This window comes from Falco naumanni, chromosome 8 (assembly GCF_017639655.2).
Source record: "Falco naumanni isolate bFalNau1 chromosome 8, bFalNau1.pat, whole genome shotgun sequence".
NCBI lineage: Eukaryota > Metazoa > Chordata > Aves > Falconiformes > Falconidae > Falco > Falco naumanni.
The window spans coordinates 32,471,087-32,499,071 of record NC_054061.1 but is presented as its reverse complement, the minus strand read 5'-3'; the positions used below and the strand labels follow the sequence as shown (position 1 = coordinate 32,499,071).

General features: G+C 50.7%; 1 protein-coding gene across 6 annotated transcripts; it reads right to left on the bottom strand.

Moving 5' to 3' along the window:
• Positions 1 to 27,985, bottom strand: STEAP3 (STEAP3 metalloreductase). 6 transcript variants are annotated; one of them, XM_040605169.1, is made up of 6 exons: positions 24,510 to 24,575; positions 12,998 to 14,572; positions 12,356 to 12,839; positions 11,359 to 11,886; positions 9,613 to 9,777; positions 1 to 3,419 (listed from the first exon to the last, which is right to left on the bottom strand). In XM_040605169.1, the coding sequence occupies exons 2-6, from the start codon at positions 13,126 to 13,128 to the stop codon at positions 3,129 to 3,131; spliced, it is 1,599 nt and encodes a 532-aa protein (XP_040461103.1). In that variant the 5' UTR covers positions 13,129 to 14,572; positions 24,510 to 24,575; the 3' UTR covers positions 1 to 3,128. The 6 variants fall into 6 exon arrangements, with proteins under 6 accessions (XP_040461103.1, XP_040461107.1, XP_040461105.1 ...); XM_040605173.1 differs by lacking the exons at positions 12,998 to 14,572; positions 24,510 to 24,575 and adding an exon at positions 27,735 to 27,985; XM_040605171.1 differs by lacking the exon at positions 12,998 to 14,572 and having other exon boundaries at positions 24,510 to 24,631.

The following is a 27,985-nucleotide window of genomic DNA, read 5'->3' as shown; positions in this document are numbered from 1 at the left end:
TTATAATTATATAGACGTGTTCAGAATATCTTTTATATAACTACAGATGCCAGTGATTAAAACTGGGCTTACTCTTACAGCTTTTCAGTTGGTTCTTACATATCCCAGAGGCACATAGTAGGCAATACAGGAAATAAAAATATAAAAAATTTACATTCCAGCTATATATTCTGCGATAATATATATGGATGTGTGTACAAATATACAGAGAGGGAGAAACTCCAAGTACAAAACCGGTTCATTGGTAAATTTTAAGCTAACCTCACTGAACCCCCTGCCCACATCAAAAAAAAGTGTAAGGAAAAGATAACTGAAAAATTCTTCAAACTACTTTTCAGCATTCCACCATGAGAAGAAATTACTTAAAACTGTTGTGTCAAAGGGTTTCAGGACCAGACGCCTACAGAGGGCACCACTTGAAATGCTGTTCTGCATTTACACTAATTCGTTTCAGTCTTTCAAAGGGATGGTGACTGGCCGACAGTACGTTGGCACAGGCGTTACCTGGAGACACTTGACCAGCCTTTTTTTAGATGCCGTGGAGCTGCAGTAGCTGTGGGGAGTTTGAGCTGGATCGTCCATCTGAAGGGCACCATGCTGACTCACTAACGGAGCCAGCTCCTCAGGTTAGGTCCGGGTGCCTGACTCTGCTTCTGCTCGTGAAAACTGTCCCTTTGCCATCGATAGGAAAGAATATGTGGGCACGAAAGTCATGTAAACAAAGCAAAGGTGCAAACCTTACTTCAGAAAGGCGAGTCTTCAACCTTGCAGTGCCCACAATAAAACCACACCTTGCCCCTTGAAGACAAAATCCTGCAAGCCTGTGTGATGTTCCTTCCCTGCCTTGTAATCCTTTTTTTTTTTTTTTTTTTTTCCGCCAGGCAGTAGTCTTATCTGACCTAAAGATGTGAAGAGAAGCTTAGGTGGGAAAAAGAGGCACTGGAATACGAGAAAAAATGTGCAGACTGGGTGCTTTTATGTTGACTTTGCTTGATGTTGACTTTCTGTGAAATGGAAGACTAAAAGAACAAGCTTGCTGAATCCAGTTTTTCCTCAAGGATGAGTTAAACTGGAGTGGGTGGAATTATGCTCAGGTGAAACTGTCTCAAAGCCATATAGAAACATAACCTACCATTCAGCCACAAATAAATAGTGCTGCGTAATCAATCTGCTTGGTGAATGATTTGATCAGGTGCTGATCTGGGCTAGGTTGTGGAGGTGGATGGGGAAACCTGAATAACCAAGACTTTATGAAGGGGACAGTGGGAAAGCATGGTACCTTCCCCATGTTGCCAAAAAAACCCCACAAACCAAAAAAACCCAGCTGATTATGAAATCTAGGCTTTTCCCTCATGCTGATGTCCTTCTGTTCAGCGAAAGGAAGCGGCGTTGGGACTACTGTATGCCTTAGGCAAAAGCTGAAATCCCTCAGTATCATCACTGGCACTGTAAGCAATGCTTGGAGAATATTACTCACTTTGTTATTTGAGGCTAAACAGGGAATTCTTAGAACGGTCTGTGCAGAAACCGTTCATGTTACAGAAGCAATGTTGGCTTGTAGAAAGGCTTATGCACCCCAAAGTTGGTATTGCCCCCCCCCCCCCTTCTGTGAACTGGTCCAGTAAAAGTACATACTTGTGCCACAAACTGTACCTCATCTGATACTGACAGCTGTTGTTTTTCAAAGCAATACTGAACATGAAGTGGTGGGTTTTGCTTAACTGTAGGAAAAAGAGGCTGTTACAGCCGTGTCCTTCTATCTGACCTGACTGAGGTAGACTGCTCATGTCATCCCGATTGCTCAAATGAGCTTTTGTGAATGGTTGTCTGTTCTCTGGTGATTTGGATGTCCAAAACCTAGACGATTATTCTGATCAAGAGTAACAGCTTGAAGGCATAGAAAGTGACAGTTGGAAAATTAAATTAGGACAGAAATCTTCATTGCCCTGTACCTTATCCAAAGTGTGAGTGAAGTCAGAACAGCATTTGCTACCTGCTTCGTGATCTAGCAAGTGACTTTTTAAGGAGAAAAGCAATGAAGGGCTGTGCCCAAAATGTACAACTGCTGTATTTTTATATTGCAGTCAAGACTCTTTGATCCCTTTGTAAGACCATTCAAAGATATTATTGCTAGTGAAAACAATGGGTTTAGAGCTGCTGTTTTGTCTGTGTAAATGGGCATGTTCAGGTGACAGATGATTTCTAAAAGCTTCACCCTTTGATTTGCTGTAAGGCCAGCTGGAGGGCCTTAGTTTTCTCCATGTAATTTCGTGAAACAGCAGGTCTTTCTGATAATTATCTTTGCTCTGTTTCCATGAAATACTGCTTGAAACTTTGGCTTAGTAAAACAGAGAACGTGCAGCAGCAGCAGCAATCTCAGAGCCAGCCGTGCAGACCAGACAAGTGATGTTAGGGACATCTCTCCAAATGCTTTTTATGCTGCTGGGAAAAGTGCTTTATTTCTATAGCTTATAAAGGTGCATCAGGCACAGTTTACAGGACCAGAAGTGCTGTATGTATTTGAGAGAACAGGTATACTTGGACTTGCTGCCAGGTTTGGATGCTTTTAGTAAAATCTGCAGATGCTATATAACACGGACATTGCTCTTCTTACTTGTCCATAGAGTTCTCTGAGGAGACCAAAAGCAGAGACAATTCATTTTTCTAAACCTCACTGCCTTGACTGAGCCAGACACTCAAGAGGCAGCATATCTTTGCGGTCACAAAACCCAGAAAATCTGTGCTACTTCATATTAAAAAAAAAAAAAAGGCATTGCAATTCATGAGAGCAGCTAGGGAAGCAACTGAGAAGTACTGGTCTGAGGAGCTGCCAGCCAGCACCTCAAATGACTGATCTAAGAGAGTCCCTCAGTTTCCCTTGTATATTCGTGCTGCCAGCTCAGCTTTCACAGTCATTTTTAAGGCAATAATTGTCCTAGCAAATCAGCAATATAATTTAACTACTACTGTCTAAACTAGCTTCATGGTTATCCATTTTCTAAAGTCACCAAACTTTATTATTTACCCACAACACAATTATACCAAAACATACATATATTTAAGAAAAAGAAACACCTTTATAGAAATGTTGATAGTGCTTTGAAATTGTGTCACAGCCGAGGGCTCTGTTAGACGTTGCTAGAGGTCTCCCCGCTTGAATATTCCCCCGTTGCACTGGGCAGAACAAACTTCACATATCTCCCCTTCTCCCAGCCCCTCCTGATTCGCAGAAGTCTTTGCTGGACGCAGGGCAAACTGAAGATGACTTTTGCTAGGATCACAGTACACGGGACGAGCAGCGTGAGGGTGTAGGTTGGCGGCAGGTAGAATTTGTACTGGTTCTCATCAAAGGCCCTTGACCATCCGTATGTGAGTGTGTGCAGAGTGCTGATTACCAAGGCAATAAATCCAAGGGTGGACTACAAGGAAAAGAAACACATGCCAGTTAGCAGAGGACCTTGTACTTGGCTATTTTTCTATATTTTTTTTTACACTATTTTCTAAGTGTACATAGCACAGAGAAAGCAATGAGTACTCCTGCATTTCTTAGCCAGAATAACATGTGACTGGAAACCTTTCCTGGGTAACGTGCCAGGCTGCATTTTCTTTTTCTAATCAGAGGTTAAGTGTGATATTAGAATCTCAGCAGGAGTTTCCCGGAAGATGCTGCCAACTCGGCTGAGAGGTGGGCTCCTGCCTCCATGCAAAGCAGCAGCCCCCAGCCCCTGCCGAGCACGTCACTGTCACCGTCACTGCAGGCAGCTCACAAATGCTCGTCCCCAGCTGCAGCTGCCAGCTCCCCTGCCTGCTGGGCCCTGGCTGGCAAAAGGCTGCTGGCCGACTGGGTGAAGCATCAGCATCGTGGCTCTGGACCAGCAATTGGCACCATCAGAAGTCGGTGAAGCTGTAAGGAAAGCCACCTTCAGGTGCTGTCATCTACAGGAAAATGAGATTGCAGAGACAGAAGTGCTCTGTTCTGAGGTGAGGAACATCCCTGTTTCCTTCTCTGTCCCAGAGATCTGTGTTGGTTCATGAGCCAGACCATCAGGCTATGTGATGGACCAAGTCCTTTAAATGGGGAGTCAAGAGCTCTTTAGTCACTCAGGGAGGCAGCAAGAACCCACCTCCTGTTCTGCAGACAAAGAACTTCCCCATTTTCAGCTGAGATCATGGCTCCCAAGCACCCACAGAGACAGTATTTTGCCTGAATATTTCCAGCTCCCTCTGAGGGTTGCTCACAAGAGGGGTTTTAAACTGTGGTCCCCTCACTGGTATTTTCCTGCCAGCATCAGAGGTGGTGGCTCCTGAGCTTGCCAGCTCCTCAGCAGGAGCCGGGCGCTCCATCCCGGAGGCATCTTGAGTACAAGCCTTTGCTGCCGTATTTTCAAAGAAAAGCACAGGTGTAGAATATTGCTCCGCTGCCCTACTTTGAATGCCTGGTCTAAGTCTGCAATAACAACAGCATTTCAAGATGCATAGATAGGGAAAATTTTGCTGCTGCTATCCCTAACGTAGGGAAGGAAGTCTTTACATGTCAAAGTATCTGGCTTGGTGCAGCTAGTCAGATCTGGATCAGCAAGAAACACGGTCTTCCTCAAGGCATGTTTAGAAAGAGGACACAGCAGAGAAATAAGGGATAAGGGCAAGACAGGAGGAAGGACTCATCATTTTCTTCTGAAAAAATAATCTCAGCTGAAGAACAATTCAAAGCATCCCTTCCTATTTTTGATTGCTGGGAAACTATAAACCCAGACAACTTTTAAAAATGTACCATGTTGTTACCAACAAACTAGACAAAAACTCCTCTAACCTTCAGAGCTAATTATTTAGGCAGCTGAGGACTGGGCAGGGGCGGGGAGGAGAGCTCTAAAACACACTACCACGTCTAGGTACTTCACAGCACCTATCCAACAGTCACCTGGGTGTCGCTGAGTCCTGCCAAGATTTCACCCTGTACAACTCCCTGCCAAGGTAGGGAACTCTGCTGTGTTACAGCTAAGCATTACTCGAGGCTGTGCCAGGAATCAGGAGCAGAGGTGTGAGCTGAACCTCCAGCCTTTCTTCCAGGGACAGCTGTCCTTACCAGAAGCCACGTCTGATTCCTAAACCAAAGTGGTAACAAGCAACAAACCCAAACGAGGTAAAGATTGGTTTCACTTGGAAAATTAGGGAGGAGTTTGCTGCAATATGCCATCACAGCTGAACATAACAGCAGGACCTGACCTATAGCTTATCCATCTTTTACCAACTCTGAGCTTCTTATCAACAGGCAAAGAAAATCATTGGGTGGCAAAAGGTTGGAAGTACGAGACTGAGACTCATCTGGAAGAGCAGAGATGTAAAGCAGGGTAGGGGGAAAGGGGACAGAGTGAAGTCTGAGGGCAGCAAACACTGCCTGCCCTGAGCAGAGGGTGCTTTCAGAGCCAGCCAGAGCAGGGCTCTGTGCATGGCAGACGTGTCAGAGCTGGAGGTAATTAGTTTGTTCCTCTACAGTTTCTCTTTCAGTTGCTGCTGGTACTGGGGGAGAAATTAGTAGGACAAAAGGTGACAAACCATCACAGGCGCTCAGTGACCCACCTTTGCGTGCGGATAGCGGGGCACATGGAACAAAAAAGCTAATTGGCAAAAACCACGTGGATAAGCTGCCAGGGGCTAGAAACGGCACTGGCAGCTCCTCAGACAGCAGCAATGGTCTGATCCGCTTCTAACACAAATGAGGGGCTGTCTGGTGAGAGCTGGGGGTGCCTGGGGTGGGCCCGGATGGTGCTGCAGGCTGAAGGACCTGTGGTCAGCAGCGCCCCGTGGCTGCACCCCCCAGGCAAGCTGTCAGCTGGGTACAGGTTGGTCTGTAAGGGCACAAACCCCAGAAGTTTTCATGATGTCAGCTTGGTTCAGTATCTACAGCTCAGTATCTGCCCAGCATAGCACAATGCAGAGCCTGCTGAGCACCCCGGGGTGGCTGGTTTGCCAGCGTGCTTAGCCCTGCTACCAGTTTTGAAGCTCTGTTCTTGTTTACCCTCTCAATGCAGTTTCTGGCTAGGAAAATTTTTTGGGTTTTTGTTTTAAACAGGGGAAAAGGTTTCCTTTGCACTGTCACAGCATGAGGAATGTGAGGCCACCACCCACATAAGGTGTTAAAGCCCTCTGAAAGGTGGCTGTGTGAAAACGGTATCTTCCTAACGCAGGCTTTGCACATTATTTTCTATTCTGTAATAACTCATATCTCCCCCATGTCCTTGGTGTCCGTGAGGCTCCCTGTGATCCATCACCAAAGGTGATTCACTTGCATGTGGCGCATTTGGAAATCTCTGGGCAGCATCCAAAGCAAACAGCCCCTTCCTGACCCAGATATATTTCTGACTTCTGCTGCCGTTAGTCCTGTGAAGTCATTAGCTCCGTAGCAGTGACTCTGGCTCACACTTCATCGACAGAAGGGTTAGAAAAGGTCTGATGACAGATTCTTTATATCCTGTGATACATGAGCTAAGAAGGAAACCAGGTCAATTCAACCAAGAAATTCCAGGAGGACTTCTCAGGACGGGAAGGTAAAGGCAATCATACACATTTTTACTTCTCAGCCAATTAGAGTTGATTTGTAAATCACTGCAGAATATTAAAAATGTCTCCTATAAGTTGAATTGCATACAAATCGTTCTACTTATCCATTGTCCAGATCCTGTACATTTTCTGTTAATCAAAACTGGACATGTAAGGGGAACTGTGTATCCAATTTAACTATATTTAATTGAAATTTGTATATGTGCAGGAACTACTATAAAAATAACTGTTTTTTTTCTCAAACCTTAGCAACAATCCAAACAGGATTTTTGGCCTGTCAGGCAACAGATGGGTATTTTAAGAGCGTGGCAGTATCCCGTGACACTAATACAGGTGCACACACTGTTGCTGGAAAATGTCATTGAGAAGCTCCGGTTAAGGAGGGAACTAAAGTGGCTCCTGAATTTGTAACAAGCCCTAGCCCTCTCTTAGATGCGGCTTTTGGTACAGGATCTCTCAAATACATCAGCCAGTTCTAGTGAGACAGCAACAAATTGCTGCATTCTCTGGAAGACACCTGGCTGGGGTGGCTGTGCTTCGCATTCCCCCTCTTTCACTGTTCCCAGGCACGGGAAGCCATGATGCCTCTGGTGCGCTGTAAAAGGGTCAAGTGCTAGACATCCCAAATATTTGAGAAAGCAGCCTCATGCTTCACCCCTTGTATTTACATTGTGCAGCTGTGCATTAATTCAGGGAGGATCACACCGCGCTACGTGAATGTTAACCTCTGGAGCCCGGGAGCCGTAGCTTTATCTGCTCGTAATTTCCTCAAGAAAGGCATCACCAACTTATTGGAGAGTAAATAATTTAAGAGTCCTCATTAAAAAAAAACCACACAAGCAGAAGCTAACATGCTAGGAGATCTGTAACCTGCTCTTTTTGCATTCTGCTTCCGCAGCAGGGCACAACACCAGCCGTGCCTCTCCTGCACGTGACCAGCTGGGAGCTCCTGTTGCACCGTCATGCTTTATCCTACGTGGACAAAAATAGGTGTGAATATCTTTCCATGAACTAAGCCATGAACCGTTCCCGTGTGGGGCAGCCAAGAGCTATTTTGGAGCTGACCAATATGTATTTATCTAGTCCCAGGCTGACATCCCCTTGGAAAGACATGGGAACGGATCCCAAAGGGCAGATGCAACAGTCACATTACATGCACTGGTAGGAGACGGCAGCACTACAGGGGGTTTCAAAGCCTCCTTCCAAGCTCCAAGGAGCTTCATTTATTTCATACTTCCCTTCTTTTGGGATTCCTGTATGAGATGCCTAAGCCAAGATCGATTTATCCAACAGCCCAGCAGCTGCAGCCCCCTCCAGGAGATGGTGGCAAGAATGAATATGCTCCCATTATCCAGTCTGAAAGGGAGGTTTAAAGCCAGGTCTCCCTTCTCCCCAAGGGATGATCTCTAGGGGTCAAGTTCTCCTGGTGAGGGTCTTCTTCTCAGTGTAAATAATTACTCACTAGCCCACAGCAAGAGAGCAGAAAAGACAAAACCTGACTTGCTCGTTTGGTGATTGAGGCATTTGCGGGAGAAGCAGGCTCTAATGAATATTGAATTATTTACATGCTGCTGAAGAGCTTCAGCAGGAGGGGCTGGATGATAAGATATTCACCTCCGCATCCCCAAACCCTGCCTTCCCTTTTGGAAGGGTCAGGTGCACACCCATGTGATGCACAGGGAGGCTATGCAGGGGGACGGGGTCCCACACATGTCAGGGTGCCACGGGGGTCACTGCAGCAGGACTTGAAGCCTAGTGCATGCTCAGCAGCAGTGAGGTAAGGGACACAAGTAACAAGGGTTTTTTAGGGCTGTGGGATATGACAGTGACATGGTGAGTGGAACTTGGCCTCAAAATCTGCTCTAATGTGCAGGGAATACTTGAAGTCCGTTCCCTGCTATCCCTGTTACTCAGCCCTAAGCCTGGCTCCAAGTGCATCCCTGAGAATGCTGCAGCCCCCAAATTTGGGGTTTGTGAATGTCCCACATGGTGGACTTGGGTCACCAAGGGACCCAAGGGAATTTGGCCCTTGGAAGCCTGGACGTTGCTGCAAGTGGGAAGAAGGCTCCTAAACTGCTGAATGACTTTGGAGAAAGGAAAATTACATCCCTAATTCACTTTTTAGAATCAGACATGGACTTATCACTGAAAGCATACCCAGTTCTCTGTGCTTCTTGGGCTCTGGCATTTTATAGACCAGTTTAAGCCTTTTTGAACCTGCCTGTTGAATATTTGGGTGCGTGCCAGCTCTGCCAAGCCTGACCTTCCCCTGCACTGTCCTCCCAGGTGCTTTCTTTTTCAGAAGGTCACTCTCCCTGAAATGCAAGGGCAGAGGCATGTCCTGCAGCCAGCCGTCTCCATGGCAGGTTACCTGCCTGCCCTCCCTGCCCACATGCAAACTCCCCACAGCAGCTCCAACACATCGTGCGTGATGGGCACGCGACCAGCTCCAAGCAAGATCTTGCCCACAAAAGTGAACAACCCTGCCCTCTCAAAATGACCCCCAGGCTTTCTGCCTTTCTACCTTGTGTGACCTCGGGAGGTTTTTAGCTGTGAACAGCAGTGCAGCTCCTGGGCACCAAGTGAGAGGGAGAGGACTCTGCATAGGGGTGTCACGCAGGCAAAGCCCAGGCTGAATTTTTCTCAGGATCTCTAACTAATGCTGCTAAATACAGGGTGAGAAAGAACTTCAGGCAAGACATTAAAGACTCCCTCCTGCAATGCCTGCCCATGACAGGCTGCATTTTCCCTTCCCCCCGAGAGAAGCACCCCTTGCAGACAGGGCAAGCCCTGAGAGCAGCAGCCCCCGGCACACAGCACAGCCTGCTGCCCCACTGTCACTGCTCGGTGTCACCTCCCGGCCAGGGGCCGTGGCTCCGGGCTGCACAGGGAGCTGTGGAGTGGCAGGGTTTGCCCTGGCACTAGTGCACAGCTTGCAGTCATTGTGCCGCAGCGGGGCTGTACTGGGATGGCAGGTCAACCCCTGCCCTCCGTGGCCTACGAAAGGGCCTGAATGCAAAAACGCTCTCTGGCATTGGCAAATGTCAACTTTACCTGAACGAAACTGAATTCCCTCCAGTTGAGAGAGTTTGCGATGGATGGAAGTGAAGTGATGGCAAGTAACGACAGCAAGCCCAGGGCAATTATTCCAACAGAGATATAAATCTCCATCCTCCAGACTTCCTCCTCTACCCAGACATTCATCTTCTTCTCCACAGCCTGGCATGACAACGAAGGTTTGTTACAACAGAGCGCTTAGGTATAGGGGAACTGAATTTTATCTGTATTTGTTTGGGTTTTGGAAGCAGGTTTCCTGGATGAACACTGGGTCCTGTTCACAACTCCAGCATTATTTGCCTATTTGAGAGGTGTGGAAATCTTCTTTTATCCCACTGCCATTTGGCCAAAGCTAAACCTGATGTGAAGCCTGCTGGGAAGAACTGCTGAACACTCTCAGCTCCCACAGCCAGTAACCACAGCAGCAGGCCCCAAAGTCGCATTTGGAAAGATAATTAGAATGAGAAGTCAGTTTAAAGCCATGAAAACAAATACAGATGCTTGAATATGCAGTAGTCTCCTAATAACCTTTGTTTTAAGTGCATTTAGGGGGGAAATTGTTCATGCTAATGGAAGGGAAGATGGGTTTCATCCTGCATGGCAAAGAGGAACATTTAGAACTGTCCTCTCTAGCCCATTAAATGGGTTTAATTTACTAAACAAAGATGTTGCTAGAAAACAGGAGGTAGAAGGGAAATGAACACAGGATGCCTGCCGTGGCAATTGAGAAGGACCTGCTCAATGCTGGAGCTGAGAGGCTGTGGATGTTGTCTGATGGATGCTTTGAACAGGCACTGCTGCCGAAACCAGCCATCCTGCTCCCCTCTGCCCCCGTGGCCCCTTTCCTCCTCTCTGTGGGGACAACCATTTGGAAACACTCGGGCAAATACCCCAGCACAGAAAGCAGATGGGTTGTGGGGCAATTCCTTGATCAGGTTCTCCACTCAACTGTATGAAGTGTGTGCCATCCCAGGAGGGAGCACGGGGGAGCAGCAAGAAGCCAGGAGACAGGAGAAGGGCAGAATCACATTTCCCCATGGCACTGACAAGTTACAGAGCTGGCTGAATTGCCTGAAGGTAGCAATCTCACATTGGATAAACACTGCTGAGAGTCTCAGTAGGGCAATAAAAGTCCTTTTCCATCTCCTTGTTCTCTTAGACTATGACCAGTTCTTCGCCATCATTTTGTTAAACTCCTGGAGGCACACTGTGAGGAGGACACGGCTTCTACAAAACAAACCCACCGGTTATGGCTTGGTCACTGCAGCAGGCACCCTACTGTGAACTTCAGCGTGAGTAAACAAGGACCTCCCAAAATCTAGGGAGAAAGGTAGAGGGGAACTTTGCTCCCTCCACCACTGGATTTCTCCTCTCCTGGCTTTCTTCCTGCCTCTGGCTTAGTCTCAGGCACACCAGGTGCTGGGCAAAGTTGGTTGCAAAGGCTTGTCTGTGCTTCTGGGGAGCAATGGCATGGGGAAGTTCGATCCTAGGCCTGGCTGTGAATGCATGGGCAACCTCCTGCCAAGATAGCTGGTCCTCATGCGGATGGGTGCATGCCCGGCATGTGGGGCGCGGCTGCACCACGGAGGAAGGGCTCATACCGATAACAGCTTATTCCCACTGTCTGTCCCACACGTGCTTTGGAAAGTGAGTGCAAAAGCCAAGACATTAAGCCTGCTACCCGACACCTGGATGTGCGTAGATCATCACTACAGGTGCTGACCTGAAGAGCGACCACGTTACCTGCTTGACGGCTGTCTCGATTAGTTGGTAGCGGTGGGAGCGGCGCATGGGCAGGCAGAAGCTGTACACGGCATGCAAAGCTGCACAGAAGAAGCTGAGGAGCCCGATCTGCTTTCGGTGCTGGAGCCACTGGTCAAGCCAGTCTGGAAAGCGCCTGTATTTGGTGCCATAGTAGAGCTGGGAGCAGGCTGCCAGCACCCCGGGCAGGTAGACAAGAGAGAGCATGACGTAGGCCACGCAAGGCAGTGTTGTGTTGACCACCTCAATGGGGATCTTGTACAACTTGTTCTTCTGTTCCCTGATGTAAGGGTGGATGACCTGCCGGATCAGGTTGTAAGTGAAGAAGCAAAGAAAGAGCCCCAATGCCAAAAAGATGGGGATTTTCCAGGCTGGCAAGAGGCGCAGGGGAATGTTCTCAATCTCACAGGCTGATGACATGCAGCCCATGTCCACAGGGGTGAATCCCATGACTTGAGCAATTTCTGCTACAGTGCGCTTGGCTTCTTGGTTATTTGAGCAAATCAGAACCTGCAATGAACAGAGAGATACACACAGGGCAGAGAGATCAGGCTGCTGGGAACGAGTGTGTCGGGAGGAATGCTGTGCTAAAGGGAGCCTACATTGCTCCAGTGAGCATCATGCTTCCTGGCAGGCTTTCTGACGGGGATTTACCATGGCTGCCGAAGATGTCTCTCCTGGACAGGTTTCCTTTCATGTGTGCACCACCAGTTTGTTTTACTGGCTACGTTTAGATAAACAGACTATAATTAAATAATACTTCTCACTTAGGGAGAGGCCCCAAAGACTACACAAAGCGCGAAGCAAGTGAGGGCGCTTCATTTCTGAGCCGAGAAACACAGAAGCTATGGGGCAGTCTCTGGATGCCACGGCCAGCCCTCGGACCCCAGCTCCTGGAGCCTAAGGCCATTTGATGGTGCTGCCAGACCTCAGCTGCTGAAACAGTTGGGATTTGGCCCTTGTCAGAAGAGAACAATACCTGCTTATTTCCATCCCTGGCACCTGACTGCAGCGTCCACGCAGAAACCACGTTAAACCCCTTGACCACGGTGCAGGCTGGGAACAGGGAAGCCAAGTACTCGGCATTGGATTCTTTGTGATGGTTGATCTCGGTGTTGTTACTAACGTCCACCAGGATCTTGCCCACCAGCACATCAGCCAGGTCACAGAGGGTGGAGTAATGTTCCCTGAAAACTGCCACAAAAATGATGTCCGTCTTCTTCACCGCCTCAGCCTGGAAGGTGACTTCTGCCGCAGAAGGGAAGAGGCTGGCTTTTCGCTTCGGGTTGCGGCTGCCAACCACCACCTTGAACCCGGAGCACACCAGGCGGATGGCCAACGACCGCGCAAAGTCCCCGCTCCCCAGCACCCCGATGGTGCGGCCGGCCGCTGGCATGCTGCTGGGGTCACCCTCCATGCTCCGATGGCCCAGGAGGGGTTTGGCCATGTCTCCTCTGGACATCCTGGTAAGAAAAACAAGGGGAAACGTAAGTCCACTGTGAAACTTTCACAGAGACCCAGAGCACATCCACAGTCGTGGGGAAGAATGCCACTCAGGCCGTTTGAACAGAAGTGCAAGTGGTTTTGGTCCCAGTAGCCCAGGACCATCTGCCAAACCCACCTGCAGGTGTGCAGTAACGTCCAAGCACCATTGGAGGGGGACAAACCACCACGCTGGGCTGGAAGGCCAAGGGGTTTAGGAAGGTTTCCAGGGTTTGTGTGATCCAACACCTGCTGGATACACTCATCCATCCTTTGCTGTCCTTCACGCTGGCATCTCACACTTCAAAGTCAGGGCAACGCTAACAGCAACCAGGACCAGAGGCTCTCAGAGCCCCATGGAGCTACCAGACATCTTCTGAAAAGCCCAGGGCCAAGGGTCTATGGGAATCCCTGAGCCTATGTTTGGAAAAGCTGGTGGCAGGCTATGCTTCTGATTTGTAGGAGCAGAATTGAGGCAGGGAGTTTAAGCTGAAATGAAAGTGTCCTAAAAGTGGTAAACGCAGAGAGTTGCAGCCTTTGCCTGTTCCAATATTTGGGTCTGGCAAACACTGTTTGCTTCAGCTCTTCAATGAGTAATGAGAACTTACTCGTGACATTTTAAAAAAAAAATAAAACATGATGGGATTTGCTTATGAAAGATCTTGATGAGCTTTACAAACGTTAATGAATTTTGCCCTATAATGCTCTGCTCTTGTAACAGATTAGATACTGAGGCCACAGATAGGTTTTGAGCAGATCAGTAAATTCACAGGCAGCACGCTGGCTGGCCCTGGAAGTCAGAAGAAACTCAGGCAGGGAACTGCCAGGCTGTGCCACCAATGTAAGGAATAGCAAATTTGCTCTTAAGGAATGGCAGATTCCTTAAAGGCAGGTTTATAAAGGGCTCGGGAGGTGGCCGAGGGAACTTACACACCAGGACACCTGGCTTTTGTACTGGCGTCATTAACAAACTCATGATACACTGGGAACCGAGACAACTTGGTTTTGGCAGAGTACAGTCCTGCTTATAGCTAGTCAAGTTTTTTCAAAGTGAAGGTGACCACTCTGCTGGGGTGACCTGGTCCCTGGTGCAGGCTGTTTTTCATGCACTTTTAGAAACGTCCTTCACCCAAGGCTTTCTGGGATTGGCGCAGTAGTGGTGCAAAGGGGAAGGGCGCTTCTGCATGAATAGTTACCAATGGGAAACAAAGGGTAAGAAGAAATAGATAATTTTCATAATGGGAATAGGTTATCAAGGGATTTCCCTGAGGATCTGTGTTGTTCAACAGGCTCGTAAGTGATCTGGGAAAGGGAGCGAATATTGAGAAGGTTGAGCTTATGCGTGATGATCATTTAGGACACTCAGTCTTCACTGTGAAGAATATGCAGAAGAATCTCCTCACTCAAAGTGCCCAAGCACCAAAATTCACTACTGACACGTGGCAAGAGCTGCCTATGGGCACAAAACCCCCTAGTTATACCTACACGTTCATGAGCTGTAGATTTGTTAACACCACTCAAAAAAACGATCTGAGGGTCACATTGCCCTGAGAATAGCAGCTCGGTGCTCCCTGGCCGGCATACCTCAAACAGAACCTGAGTCACTGCCGGAGAAGATCTCTTACACAGCAACCACGATCTCTCAGTCCTGCTCCTCACGGAAAGCCTACAAGGCACCTTCAGCAGGGGGACCCTGAAAATATAATTCACTGTCCTGGATAAAAAAAAATAATCACAGCTTCAGTGACAATGTTGTTTCTATGGCAGAGGTCTGTCTGCTCTGCTTGCCTCTCACCAAGCACCCCCTTGTCCCAGAGACCAAAGGTGTGTGTTCACAGGAGCAGTGCTCTCAGCAGAAAACAAGTGCCAAAGACAAGCATGCCAGCTTCTCCCCGTTAATAACACCTTTCCCCTGCTCCCCACATATCACACAGACTTTCTTTCATGCTCTGGGTGAGTAAGAGAGTCCTGTTAAACTCAGAATTACTCATACATCACTCTGAAGTTCTCTGCTTCTGTTCCAGCCCTGCAGAAGGGTTTGGGTGCCACAAGGCTGATGTGGTGATGCTGGCTGTGTCAGCTGGGTTAACCCAGGCTGCTGCCAGCACACACACCCCTGTCTTGGGTATATTCCAAGTGTATCACCATCACTAGGATGTTTCATCTAGGAATTAGTGGGAAAGGCATACAAAACAACACAGAAAACGCTACTATACCACTGTACAAATCCATAAATTGAGCAGCACACTGCGGTTCTGCTCACCCCATGGAAAAAATGGGAATAAACCTAGAAGGGGACGGAAAGAATAAGAGAGATGACAAAGGCTGACAGCTTGGAAAAGAAACACTTGAGTGAGGATGCAGAAGGGACCACCTGGGATTTCTCGAGAGGAAGAGCAACCTCACAAGTAGAGCTCAGGTCAGAGCTAGGGAATGCTGGAGAGCCACGTGGGAACACCAGTCCACTCTGACCACAACCAGCTGTGCTGCAAAACCCCTACTGTACAGTAAAGCAGCTCTATCTGAAAAGATGTTGGTTTTTTTTCCTGGCCCCTTTCAATCAGACACTGTTTGAAAAGCTCACTGCTTTACTTTTTAGAAACCTTCTTGCTCCACCTAAATTTATTTGTGGCTGGAAGTATTTGTTCTACAGCCAACGCTGTTGTTCAGCCAAACGAGATTTCTTTCCTACAGCCCCCCCTCTTCCACCACCTGTATGCACAAAATGTTATCCCGAGAGACATACATTTCCAGCTCTCAGCCAAGAGGAGAGAAATCAACATTCAGGGTGACAAAGCAGTTGTTACCTGCAGACTCATTTTGTAATCAATCTAAAGTGCCTCAAAAGCTCTCTCCATGCTCCCACCAGGATGTGAATTTTGCTGCAAGCACATTTTCTTGTAGTGCATTTTCTCTGTCCTGTGACTGCCACTGAACACGTAGAGAGATGCTGGCAATGTTTGGAGATAAACAGTTTTGCTGTCCCCCGTTATTTTGAATAAAAAGGACAACAGAATTAAATGGCCTTTGAAGTCAGCAGGGTAGTTAAAAGTAAGAAGCCTCAAAACCTTTTCTGTGGATTTTGGTGTGATTCTTTCAGTTGTGCTCTGACTGTCAGGGCTTTGGAGCAGGACCCATCCCTGCTGCACAGCCCTTGGGTGTGATGGCAGCTTGGTCCCTGCTGCTGGCTGCAATCTGTCACTACCATACACTGAAATCCTCCCAAGGAAGGAGGAGGAGATCCCTTTTTCACGTAAGTGCATTTCACCGACACAAATGCTGTGGTCTCTGCCTAACAGATGCCTGGAAATGGAGCATCTGATTAGGCAACAGCTTTTTTCACTTCTGTATCTCTGCGGAGCACGCAAACCCTCCGGTCTCCTGCCACCGCCCCTGGCTTACCATGTCCATGCTGCTTTTTCTGTACCTATGGACAATGTGATACCTGCTTAAAACTCTGCCTCCCAAAGCTAATTCCTCATGGCAAGACCAACCCATCCAAAGTCAGTGCAAAGCACGGCAGCCAGGATGCTGCGGAGTCACCCAGAGGCAGAGGAGGCCAGGAGTGACTACCAGGCATTCAGACACATCTTTAGCATGTTGCAGCCTTAGATATACCTCGTTTATTGATCTTCCCTATCAAGGAAACTGCACCCCTGCTGAGTTACAGCACATGCAATTCAAGGAGGTCGGTTTCTTAGCAAAGAAGCTACAAGATGACTTAAAGCACAGCCCAATGGAAGTAAACTAGCTCCAATCCTAACCGGGAAGCAGTTCCCTAATTAAAATATCTGATACAATTTAAAGCTGCCCTTCAGCTAGACTATTAATAACACCCTTATATCACAGCGTGGGGGTGCGATGTCCAGCTCTGACACACTTGTTCCTGTGTGCGGTTCACTGACTGCATTGCAATTACTGTCATTATTTACAGGACAATAGCAGCGATGGGTAACAAGCAAGACGGGGAGCTCCCCTCTGCCAGGCACCCTACCAAAACCGCCCAGAAGGCCACTCCTGCCCCAAAGAACAGGATCAGACAGACAAAAGCTGGGTAAAACGAAGCAGTCAAATCTCTCTTGCCCAGGCAGAGGGAGGGAGGGGCTCTCACAGAAGAAAAACGGATAATTTGAGGTATTTTGCACCTGAGGCTTGGCAGAGGCAGTTAGCTTAGGCTCACTGCCAGGCAAACAAGGTTTTTCTGCCTCTTTGCCCACACTGGGCAGCCTCGCTCAGGTTGTGCAGCAGGACAGCCGTTCTGGATGGAGCCAGGCTGCAGGAGCCTGCTCAGGTGTCCCCAGGCTCACAGCAGAACCGATCTGCCAAGCTGGTCATCCCCCACCGCTAACGGGGAGCTGGCTCCAGCGTTATCCACTTTCAACAGCCACGGGGGACCAAGATACTAACAATTATGGGACTCCAGCAAGTTTGCCTGGGAAGACCCAGATATCTTTGACCATGTCTTTAACAATGAGACCATCTTTTCAGGCCCCTTTCAATTCCTCTGGTACAGAAGGATAGCCTAGCTGGTTCCTGTGGCTCACAGCATGGAGGTGTTTGAGTTGCAAACCCTGAAGAAGGATGGACCTGTGGTGACAAGGCATGAGCTTCACTTCAGTTTTGACCAAAAAAACCAAACAATCAAGACCCATTTCACTGCCTTCAGATTTATCAGATAAAATACAACTTAACTCTAATAAAAAAAGCAGTACCTTAAACATATCACCAAGTCAAACTGTGCCAAAGAACACAGCAGAAATCTCATAAAGAGCTCCAAGTAACATCTCTGAGCTTAGTCTCGTGTACAGGGCCTGAGTCAGCAGTACCTGGGCTGAAAAAAAACCCTTTTGTGCCTTTGCCCCAGGTTGGGTTTTGCTTCGACTGACCACAAATGAGCCTTGAGCAGCTGTGGATTCAACCCATGCAGGTCATCGCAGGCATCTCTGCTTCAGCTTCTGTTTGGGGTTATCTGAGATGAAAGCTCGCTATTCTTATCTACATCCCCTGATGAGCACGTGGGTTGAAAGACCAGCAAGCCACATGAGGAATCAAGCGATGTAGCAGAGCCCTTGGTCAAGCCATCACAGGGGAATGTCATGCTCTCTGCATCAGCATGGTCCCTTTGGGGACAACTGGCACCCAGCTCCATGGAACACAGGCCCACAGACACCACACCAGAGGGACAGGGGTGATCTCTGCCCCCAGGGGACTTTCAGCCTGCATGGAGGGACCTTTGAACTATGAAGCCTAAGCCCTTACAGCTTCTGTTTGCAGAGCATCTCCTGCTGCTTTAACCCCCGAGAAGCCCCAGCTGGAGAGCAGCATTCAGTGCCTGAAGTCTATTCATGTCTTGCTGTAAGCAGAAACACTTTTTTTGGCTACATCTGTTTTGTTTCCAGGGAAAAGAAAACATTTAAGTCCCCCATACCTGGAGTGCTCCTCCGAGAAGCACAGCAGGTACCGCGTACCTGTTGGGACTAGAACAGATTTAAGAAAGAAAAGGGTTTATCCAAAGCTGCTTTAACCCCAGCACCGGTGCACATTTCAGGAGACCTTTCAATGCTGCCCAGGCTGACTGGAAATCACCCCTCTGCTCTGCGAAGGGAAGGAGGGGGGGAACCAGGCTTGCTGCCCCTTTCCCTCTTTCTCCTTCCAAAGCAGGGTTAACTCCCCAACTGCACAAACCAGGAACTGGGTGAAAAATCACCCTCCAGCCTCACTTCAGCCAGAAAAGTCAAGTTGCAAACCTACCTGGGATGCCAGCCAGGCCATGAGAATGAGGAAGTGCTGGGAGCCAGGCTCCCCTGCGCTGTCCTGCGGCCCCTGCGCCCACAGGGCAGAGAGGCAGGGTGGCTGCTGGGGAACTGGTGGGTTGTGCACCCTGCACCCCTGCCGCCGGGCTGAGGAGGTAGGACAGGGACCTGCCCTGGGGGAGACGGTCCTGCACTGAGCAGGCGTTGCTGGGTGCTGTCCCCTGCAACATGATGAGGACAGACCCACCATCAGACCTGAGGGGTTGCTGGGACCACAGACCTGCTGTGGGACCCCGTGGGTTTGCTGCATATCTCCCTACCAGAGCTCTCCACCCTAATGCACTCTGCACTCACAGGTCTTTATCCCTCCCCCTGCTCCAGGGAAGGTGTTTATCTGATTATCTCATTTATCAGGTGTTTATCTGTTAAAACCACTTTCATAAGCTCCTGCAGAGCCCAGCTTTCCCCTCTCTGTATCTCTTGATCCAATTAACCTCATTGCTTCCTCTCTTACCCCCAAAGGATGCAGCAAATGATCTGTCCCCTCCTTTTGCAGACACATTCTGCATTTGGAAAACATGTTTCATGTCTCCCTTCAGTTTTTCCTGCACAAGTGAAATCCAACTCTTTCCTCATTGCTGTTATCTGATGTGTGTCCTGCAACTCAGCCTCCTCTTCCTTCCTCTCCTTTTTCTTGGAGGATGCCTAGAACTGCATTTTCTAATCCAGCCCCTAAAAGGCTCTGGCTGGAGCAGAGACGCCACTTCCCCAATGTGCCACTACTCTTTCTTCATCCCAGCAGGCTGTTTGCTTTTGCACAACTGCATGACACTGTTGACTCACAGGCTGCAGTGCCCATCACCCTGTCCTCTGGCTCCCCATGGCTGCTGCCTGGCTGGTCACTCACCTGGTGTCCATGCAGTCAGTCGGTCCTACCACACAGGACATAACACGTGCCCTGCTTATTTAGACCAGCTCTCCAGTTTGTCACAACCTTTAATTCTTAGTTTCTTCTCTAAAATGTTTCCAGTTCCTCCCAGCTCAGCGTCACCTATGAATTCAGTACGTGCCTCCCTACTGCATCACCCACTAATGAAAACACGGGCTGACAGGCACAGAACCTCCCCGCTCTGTGCACCCTCTGGTTTAAACATTAATAAATAACAGAGGATGTTGGTTTTGGAAGCCAGTGGTGAAGCCAAAGGCATGTCCCTGACCACGAGATGTTCTTCACCATGACCAAAATTCAAAAACATCTTTCAAAACAAGGGAAAGTGGAGGAGAAAGGGCTACCAGAGTTTCCCACAGTGGCAAAATAGTCTCTTTTTCCCACACAAGCTCAGACATTTTGGCTACAGTTTTTCTATAGAAATACATCAGCCTGTGGCCACTTTGCAAGAAGAATCTCCCTTCTCAAGGTTAAATAGGCAGCATTAATGCTCAGCAGAAAAATCACCCGCCTGTGATACAGAACTGGAAAACAAACTTTTGGCCTGTTCTTTTCATCAAAACAACATGATTTTAAGCACAGATATCAACAGGCTCTGCAACAGATAACCCCAAACTCTCCCAGATTTGTCTCTGAAGGTGAGGTTCCCTGTGCAGTACCATTTCTCTGCAGCACAGTCCTTACCTGATGAGCTTCCTCAGCTCTTCTGCCAAAAGATCTTGCTGCCTGTGCCCACTGTGTTGATAAGAGTAATGAGAAGCCTGAGAAGGACCTGCCCTATAATAAAACTTCGTAAAATGGGAATCTGAAAGCCTGGGAAGACTGGAGGTTTCATTGTAAGACCACAGACCTGAAGCAAGAGGGAGTTTTGCTAAAGCAGTGCTGATGCTGACATAGCACACGGGATTTTATCTGGCTGATGTGACTCTGAATAAGAAGTTTATTTTCCCTGCTTATCATCTCACAGTTCTTAAGCGACATAAAGGGGTGGGTTACAACAACTTCAGGTGCCACACTTCAGCCTTACCTGTTTCTTTTGGGTCTTAATCTGCTTCCTGCACTTACCAAGTTAATGACACTCTCACACTGACCCACCCATTTCTGAGCCTTCCCCCCCTAAAGTGCAGGGAAAACAGGGAAGCAGCCAAAAGCCCAGACGGTGGAAGCTTCTCAGGTAGATCTAATAACGTCCTGCAGCCAGACCCAATGGGAGAAGGTGCTCCTGCCTGAAACAAGCTGGGGAAAATCTCTTCCCCTATTCTCTGGGCAGTGTATGTTGTTCTGCTGGGAGCTTGAGGGCTTTCGAGATGGTGAGACCTGACTTCAGCAGTCACTGCAGGGAGCTGGCAGGCACCGGCTGTTTAAAACCTCTTTATTTCTTTCCAGGAAAGACACAGAGGCGCTGTGTGTCGCATGAAAATATTTGGTTTGGCTATTCCCACGCTGCAGCGCCTGTTTGAAGGGTCTCCAAGATCAGCACTCCCTTGCCTTTCTCCTTTTGCCTCTCCTGATGACTCAGAAGATATGCAGGACCACAGGGGAGAGAAGATGGCCTGGCAGGCAGTGTGGAGTGCAGGGAAGACACAACCTGTGGCATGGGGTCAGCCCGGTTCCTGCTGATCTCTTGCTTTCCAGCCTCAGAGCAGAGGCACAGCACAGTGCGCAGAGGTAGCTCTGAGCCCACCCTGAAGCAGCAGTGGAGAGAATGGCACACGCTGCCCAGGAAAGGCAACAAAGCCCATGTAGGGCCGCGTTCTGCTCCTTCTGCCTTTCCCACAAGCTTCTGGGAAGCTCCTGGGAGAGATGGGGGAGAGTGACCGGCTGACCAGGTGGTCCTGTTTGGGGATCCAGATGGGTGGAAGATGGGTGGGAGGGAGTCAGCTCACTTCCCACTCCCACTGCCTGCCTGTGTCTGGCAGAAACGTGCCTTTGGTCCAGCATCCCAGCGAGCAGAGCCAGCGGCCTTGCAGGTCAGCCAGGGAGATGAATACAACCCAGGCCCTTCTGCTGAGGGACACCAAGCTGCTAACATCTTGCTCTGTGTTATTCTGGCCATCTATTTTATACTTCTCTTTATTCTTCACTCCTTCAAGTGGGTGATGAGACCAACAGGAAAGGAGGAAGAACAGGGAGTGTTACTGAGCTGGCAGGAGCTGGGAGGAAAAGCAAGAGAAGGCAGCAGGTGACTTTACTAGGAAAGGACCACGGAAGGACAATGACTAGAACAAGGAAGATCATGCTGCCTTGTGAGTACAGCACTTGTTTTGCCCGAGCACACCATATACCTCAGGGCATGTTCAAGGCATGCCATGGACATGGCATGTCATGGGCAGGAGAGGTGCCTGGGAAGGAGAATATCTCAGTATAAAGCAGCAGCAGATGCTTCCAACTCAGAGGTACCTTCTCCGGGATGAGGGAAGGCTGATGCATGCGTGTGCACATGTGCACATGCGGGTGTGCACAACGGCCTTCCCAAGGTCACCAGCAACTTAGCGAGACCTACGTGTACTGGATGAGTACAAACACCACGTATTTCACCACCGCTCAGGGGAGCCATCCTGTGCCAAGCTACACTGGCTGCTGCAGAGGGAGCTGATGCTGTCTGTCTGGTCAGTTCTGTCCTCTGGGATCCCTCTTGATGGTCTGCGATGAGTTTTTTAAAGCCAGTTCTGCTGGGGCACTGCCTCCCGCACCCACATTTAGCAAGGACACCCTTGTGGTGACAAGTTAATTTATTCTAAGTCCCTGAGGTGATGCATGTTGGTATCTCTTAGTGCTTGTACACGTTCAGTAGTTGGTATCAGCATACTTTAGTGGTAGACATGTTACCTGTAGGTTCTTAAAGTCTACTGGTTCTTAAAGTCTACGGTCCATGGGGAGCTCTTAGGACATTTTTTTTTCCACAGGCTACAGCGGTACATTCATGCAGACTAAATGGAAATTCACGTGTTACCACAACCAGAGATACTCACTGAAAATCTGAGAGCCTGGAAAAAGGATGGAATTTCTGCCTCAGTCTCTTAAACCCTGGGCATAATTTTCAAAATGTTCAAGTGATTTAGCCCCCAAAGGGCTTTGGGAAATGCAATGTAAGCCCCAACATCACCAATGTGCTTTCAAAATGTTTTATCCTTTCAGTTAAGCTACATTTCACCTAAACTTAGATAAAGATGGGAAGCTACTTAATCCGCTGTAGGGAAAACTACCCTATGAAGAAGCAGTAAATTAAAATTTGAAAATAGTTAGCATTTTCCTCCATAATGGGGTTGACAAAAAGCCCCAGTGATAGTACATTTACAGATAAAAAATTGGTGAGTTTTAATCCTTGATACGTGGCATCTCTTACCGCAGCTGCCAGGGCCTTTCCCACCTCCTGGGATAGCTGGCATGGCTGGCCTACTTCTTCCACCATCGGGAAAAATGTGTTTCCCCTGAATCTAAACCTGCTTCTATTTATGGGTGTGATCTCAGAAGGTCACAGCCAAAGCACAGTTCCTAACAATAAGAAGCAAACCAAAAACAAAAAGCAAAGCAAACAAACAACGAAAAAAAATATTATGCTTTCACAAAGTGTGTTTTCCTGGGGTTTGGTGGTTTTTTTTTAAACAAAGACTTGTTGAGTCATCAACATATTCTTCTTCACAATCATGGAGGAAATCAAATATGTGCAGTGACTACGGGATCTTGTATTACTGTACATTTGTTTCATAGCAAATGTGATTTGAGAAGAGGAGAAAACTTAAGCTTGATGTAGTATTTAAATCTTGTTAGTCCTCCATCTCCTCAGCCCACAGGAGTATTGATGCTGTAGGCAATGGCCTTCCTCTGCTGCTGTCTCAAATTTGGTTTCTTGCCACAGGAGGAAATTTTCTGTGTATTAGCTTCCTTTAGGCTGTACCGAGTGAACGGACCCGGGGTCCCCAGCCCCTGTCCGTCCCCACTCGGCTCAGCGGGGCGCGGGCACCAATGCTCCCCCGAGCTCCCCGGTGCTCCGCATGGGGGACATCGCGGTCCCGGGCAAGCGTTTGCCCCTGGCCAGGGTGACAGGGCAGGGCCAGGTCCACCCCAGCTCTCACCACCTGCGGGACGGCCCTGCTACAGTCACCCCTCCGATTCCCTCACGGCTTTAGTCCTTCGTTACTCCCACACGGACAAACGCTGGAGTCGCCGCCCAGCGCCCGCAGCCGGGGTCCCGCCCGCAGCCCCCGCCGAGACCCCCCCGGCTGCATCCCGGTGCCGACTGCTGGGAGCAGCCACGCGTCCCCTCAAAGCATTTGGAGAGTTGGGGACAAAAGTGAAACCTAAGGGCGGGCAGGCTGCCCTCCGGGGGACCCAACCTGACCCGGGTACCCACCCACCGCAGCCCCGCTCCGCCGGGATTGTGCCCGGTGCCCGGGACCGCCCCGGACCTGCCCGCACCCGCCCGGCAGCCCCGGCAAGCGCTGCCCGCGGACACCCTTCACGGCAGCCCCGCCGGGGACCAGCACCGTCCCACCGGCCGCTGCCCAGCGACCACCCGGGTTGGGACACGCCGGACCCTCGGAAATGTCTGCCCGGGACCCGGCCCCCGCCCCCCGCTCGCACCGAGGCGCCCGCGGCCGAGGCCGCCCCGGACCCGCTGCCCGAGCCCAGGGGCGCAGCGGACGGCGGGGCCGGGCCGGCCCCACCGCGGGGCTCCCGGGTCCGGCGGGTGCAGGCAGGACGGAGCCCCGCGACCGAGCGCTCCGCGGCGGGGGAAGCAACGCGGGCCCGGAACGGCCCCCCCCGGGCCGGGGCCCCCCCGGCGGCGCCTCCCCGCCGCGCTGAGCCGAGCCGAGCCGAGCCGCCCCTCTCCCCGCACCGCACGCCCGGCGCGGCGCCCGGCTGTCTGTTCGAGCCCCGCTGCCGGACCCCGGGCGTGGGGCAGCTCCGCCGCGCCGTCCCCGCCAGGGGAAGCCCGCGGTGCTCACCTCTGCGCGGCCGCGGACGGCGGGAGGGCGAGCGGAGCCGTCCGGTAGCGGTGAGCCGGGAGCCGTGATGTCAGGCCGCGGGCCCCGCCCTCCTGCCCATGTGCCCGCCGGCGGCCGCGGGCACCGCTCGGCACGGCTCACCGCATGGCCCACACGGCGGGGCGCTGCATGGCGCAGCGTGGCTTGGCATACCCGGCACGGCCCAGCACAGCCAGGCTCACCCCATGGCCCAGCACGGCGGGGCGCTGCATGGCAGGCACAGCGTGGCTTGCCATACCCCGGCACGGCACGGCACGGCACGGCACGGCACGGCCTGGCACGGCACGGCCTAGCACGGCTCTGCCCAGCCAGGCTGCCCGCATGATGGCCCAGCACTGCCCGGCCCAGGGGCGCCGTGCCGGAGCGGTGAGCCCCGCAGCCCCGGCCCCACCTCCCCCCACTGCGCCCGCCCGGGTTAAACGCACACGGGGGAGGGCATCGCTGCCAGGGCTGCGGGGACGCGGCATCCGTTACAGGCAGGAGCCGCGGGCAGGCTGAGTTCCCTGCTTGTAAGTGCGTTGCAGGGCCAGCCAGCGTGCCACGTCCATGGCAGGGTGCGGCTTGGTGCACCTCGCTCGCCGCTATCAGGGGCTGTGCACTTGCTGTTAAAAGCTGTGCCACGGGCGTGGAGCAGATAATGGCTGTCACCCCTGCAGGGGGACAGAGCTGTCCTGCGGCAGCCACCCCTAACGCAGCCGCACGGCCCAGCTCCGATAGACCGGCGGTCACACGAGCTTAGGCTGCGCAGAGCTGGCACTGAAAGTAGTGTCTTCAGGCGAACACACAGGGTGAAACCCACAGGGATTTAAAAAAAAATATTAAAAAAAATCCTCCTGGAGCTTTGGTTCACCCACCCAGCAGAGGAGAGGAGCACGGAGGGGAGGGACCCGAAGGGATTGTGCCATCCATCCCCCAGCCACATCTGGTTTTGAAGCTGGCACAGAGGGGTGTGCAGCCCCTCTGAACCGAGCCTTACACGCCCCGCTGCCCTGGCGGTTAGGAGAGTTTTCCTAATCTGATTTTCGCAGACTGCCATCCCCTCTGTAGCCACCTTGCACATGGGATGGGTGTTCCAGGGATGAAACAAGCTCCACTTCTTTCCCCTCTCCTGGGCAGGCCGTGATGCTAACCACCTCAGCCCCTTCTCTCTGCTGTCCCCCACCGATGTTCCCCCTCTCCTGCCTCTGTGCTGCCTGCAAACTGGGCCAGCTGCCAGCCAGGGCTGTCCTGGCTCAGGGGGGTACCCACCGCCTCGCACATCCACTCTCCCATCCATGGGGTGAGAGATACAGAAACCAGCTGATATGGAGAGGCTGCAGTGAAGATGTGGGACTGCTGGGGAAAGCTTGCATTGGTGGCTTCTGGTATCTGGACCTTGGATAAGAGAAAGCTTCGGAGGCGAGGGGTGTTCAAGCTGCAAACTTTGAGATGCTGTGAGTTCCCTGAGTACTAGGGAATACTGTAGAGGTGAGAAAACCTATTAGAATGGTTAGGAGAAGGAGGATGGTTGGGATATCTGTACTTCATCATGCCTCCATTAAATCCACCTGTGATTGAATGCAGCTGAGACCCATATTACTCCTTACCCCTTTCTTCCCTGTTGGGGCTCCTGCCTCCTCATGTGTATCTTTCTGATACTTAATTTATACGCCATGATCAGCCCTTTGTGGAGACTGACGTAAAGAATCATTGAACGCCCTTGCGTTTTCTGTATCTTGCTACCCGCACTTTCACATTATATAAAGACAAATTTTGCCTTTAAAATTTTTATAGATTTTTTTTTAGTCAGTGCCTTGTTTGCCTTGGTCATTGCAATTCGTTTTACATGATTCTTCTTTCAGCTTTCAGGTCTCTGTGAAGCCACAGTTGCACCGTGTGGGTCTCCCTTGCATGGGGCAAGGCTGCTGTTAGGGGTTTATGACCGCTTCCTGGGGTAACAACCAGCCCGCTGGGGTTCCTTTATCCTGAAGCACTGAAGGCTACTTTGTTTTTAAGATTTCTCTTTCTTTTTTGTGCAGTATCAAACTTTGGGGTTTTTTTCTCCACCATTTTCATCAAAATATCCTCTGCTTTTCCTCTTTTCTGTCACAAAGAAGAGCCTCAAAATGCACACCTATTTCATACCTGTCTCCTTCTTCTCAAACCTGTGGCCAGCCCTCTCCAGGCCACTTGTCTGCTGGATGGTTTGAGTCCCAGCGTGTCGGTAGGTATCTCAAGCCTCCCCAGTTCCTGGTCCTTGACTGGCTTAATTGATTGCTCAGGAAATGCCCTTGGGAACTGTCTTTCTGATGAGCTGACCTGATGCGGGCTTGCAAGGTGGCTTCATTTCTCTTCTACACAGAGACACCCAATGTGCCGGGCTCGTGCTGCACTTGGCCAGTGTTTCTGTGAATTTATCTATTTTTCCTCTCTTTCTCCTTGCTGGTCCTGAGCGAGGGTTTTCCCTGTGTCAGCTGGACCCTTCTCCCAGCAGTTGTCTTTCCTGGCCCATCACTGGTGGTTGGAGCTGTGGCTCTCTGGCAGTGCCATCTGTGTCCCTGTGCCCAGCCGGCTGTGCCCCCGCTGTCCCCTCTGCCACGGTGCCACCTGTGCCCCCTCCTCCCTGTCCTTGCCCCCCATGGGGCCAGGCAGTTGCTTTGGATCTGCTCAGGGCTGGGGCTGGCAGGCTCCACCGGTGCCCATGTGCTGGCACAGCGTGGTGTGGGCGAGCAGATGAACCTCAGCAGCTCCTGGCTGCCGGACCAGGGAGCCGTGGGGAGCCTCCAGCTCCCACACTGTGTCTCAGGGCTCTTGCTGGGATGCTTAAGCCATCTGAGATGGCCATGTGGAGGGGTACACTGGGCCAGCTTGCCCCCTTCCCCATACCTAATCAATAAGGTGATGGCCCTCCCAGGGCATGCCCAGGTTTCGCTGTACCCAGACACCAAGGTGGTGGTCCCCAAGTCCCCGAATGCCCCTTCGCCCTTGCCAGCTCCTGTGGGTCCCTCATGGAGCTGTAAGTGCCAGCCCGAGGGCTGGTGTGCGCTGGAGGCCACAGGGGATGCAGCAGCAGTGGCTACAGCTGAGCAAATACGGTGACAAATGCAAAGCTGGGGGACACTGTCTCACCTGGCCACCTGCAATGTCACGGCAAGGGAACGGCTCTGCTTTCCCCTGAAATCCAGGGGTAGTAAGTGGCAAACTTACCGTTTGCAAACCGACACTGGCTGGCGGGGCAGTTGGTAAACGTGGCTCCTCCTCTGGCCTTTCCAGAGCTGTGTTTTGGGCTGGAAGCTGCTTTCTTGGGGCCCAGTGATACCGGCCGGGTTGGGAAATCGGGCTATAAGCCCAACAGGAGCGTCACGCAGGTTCACCGGCCCACAGCGCCGGACTGGCACATGGGCCGGTGCTGCTGAAACCACTGAGCCCAGAAGGGAACCGAGAGGCTGGACAGGTGC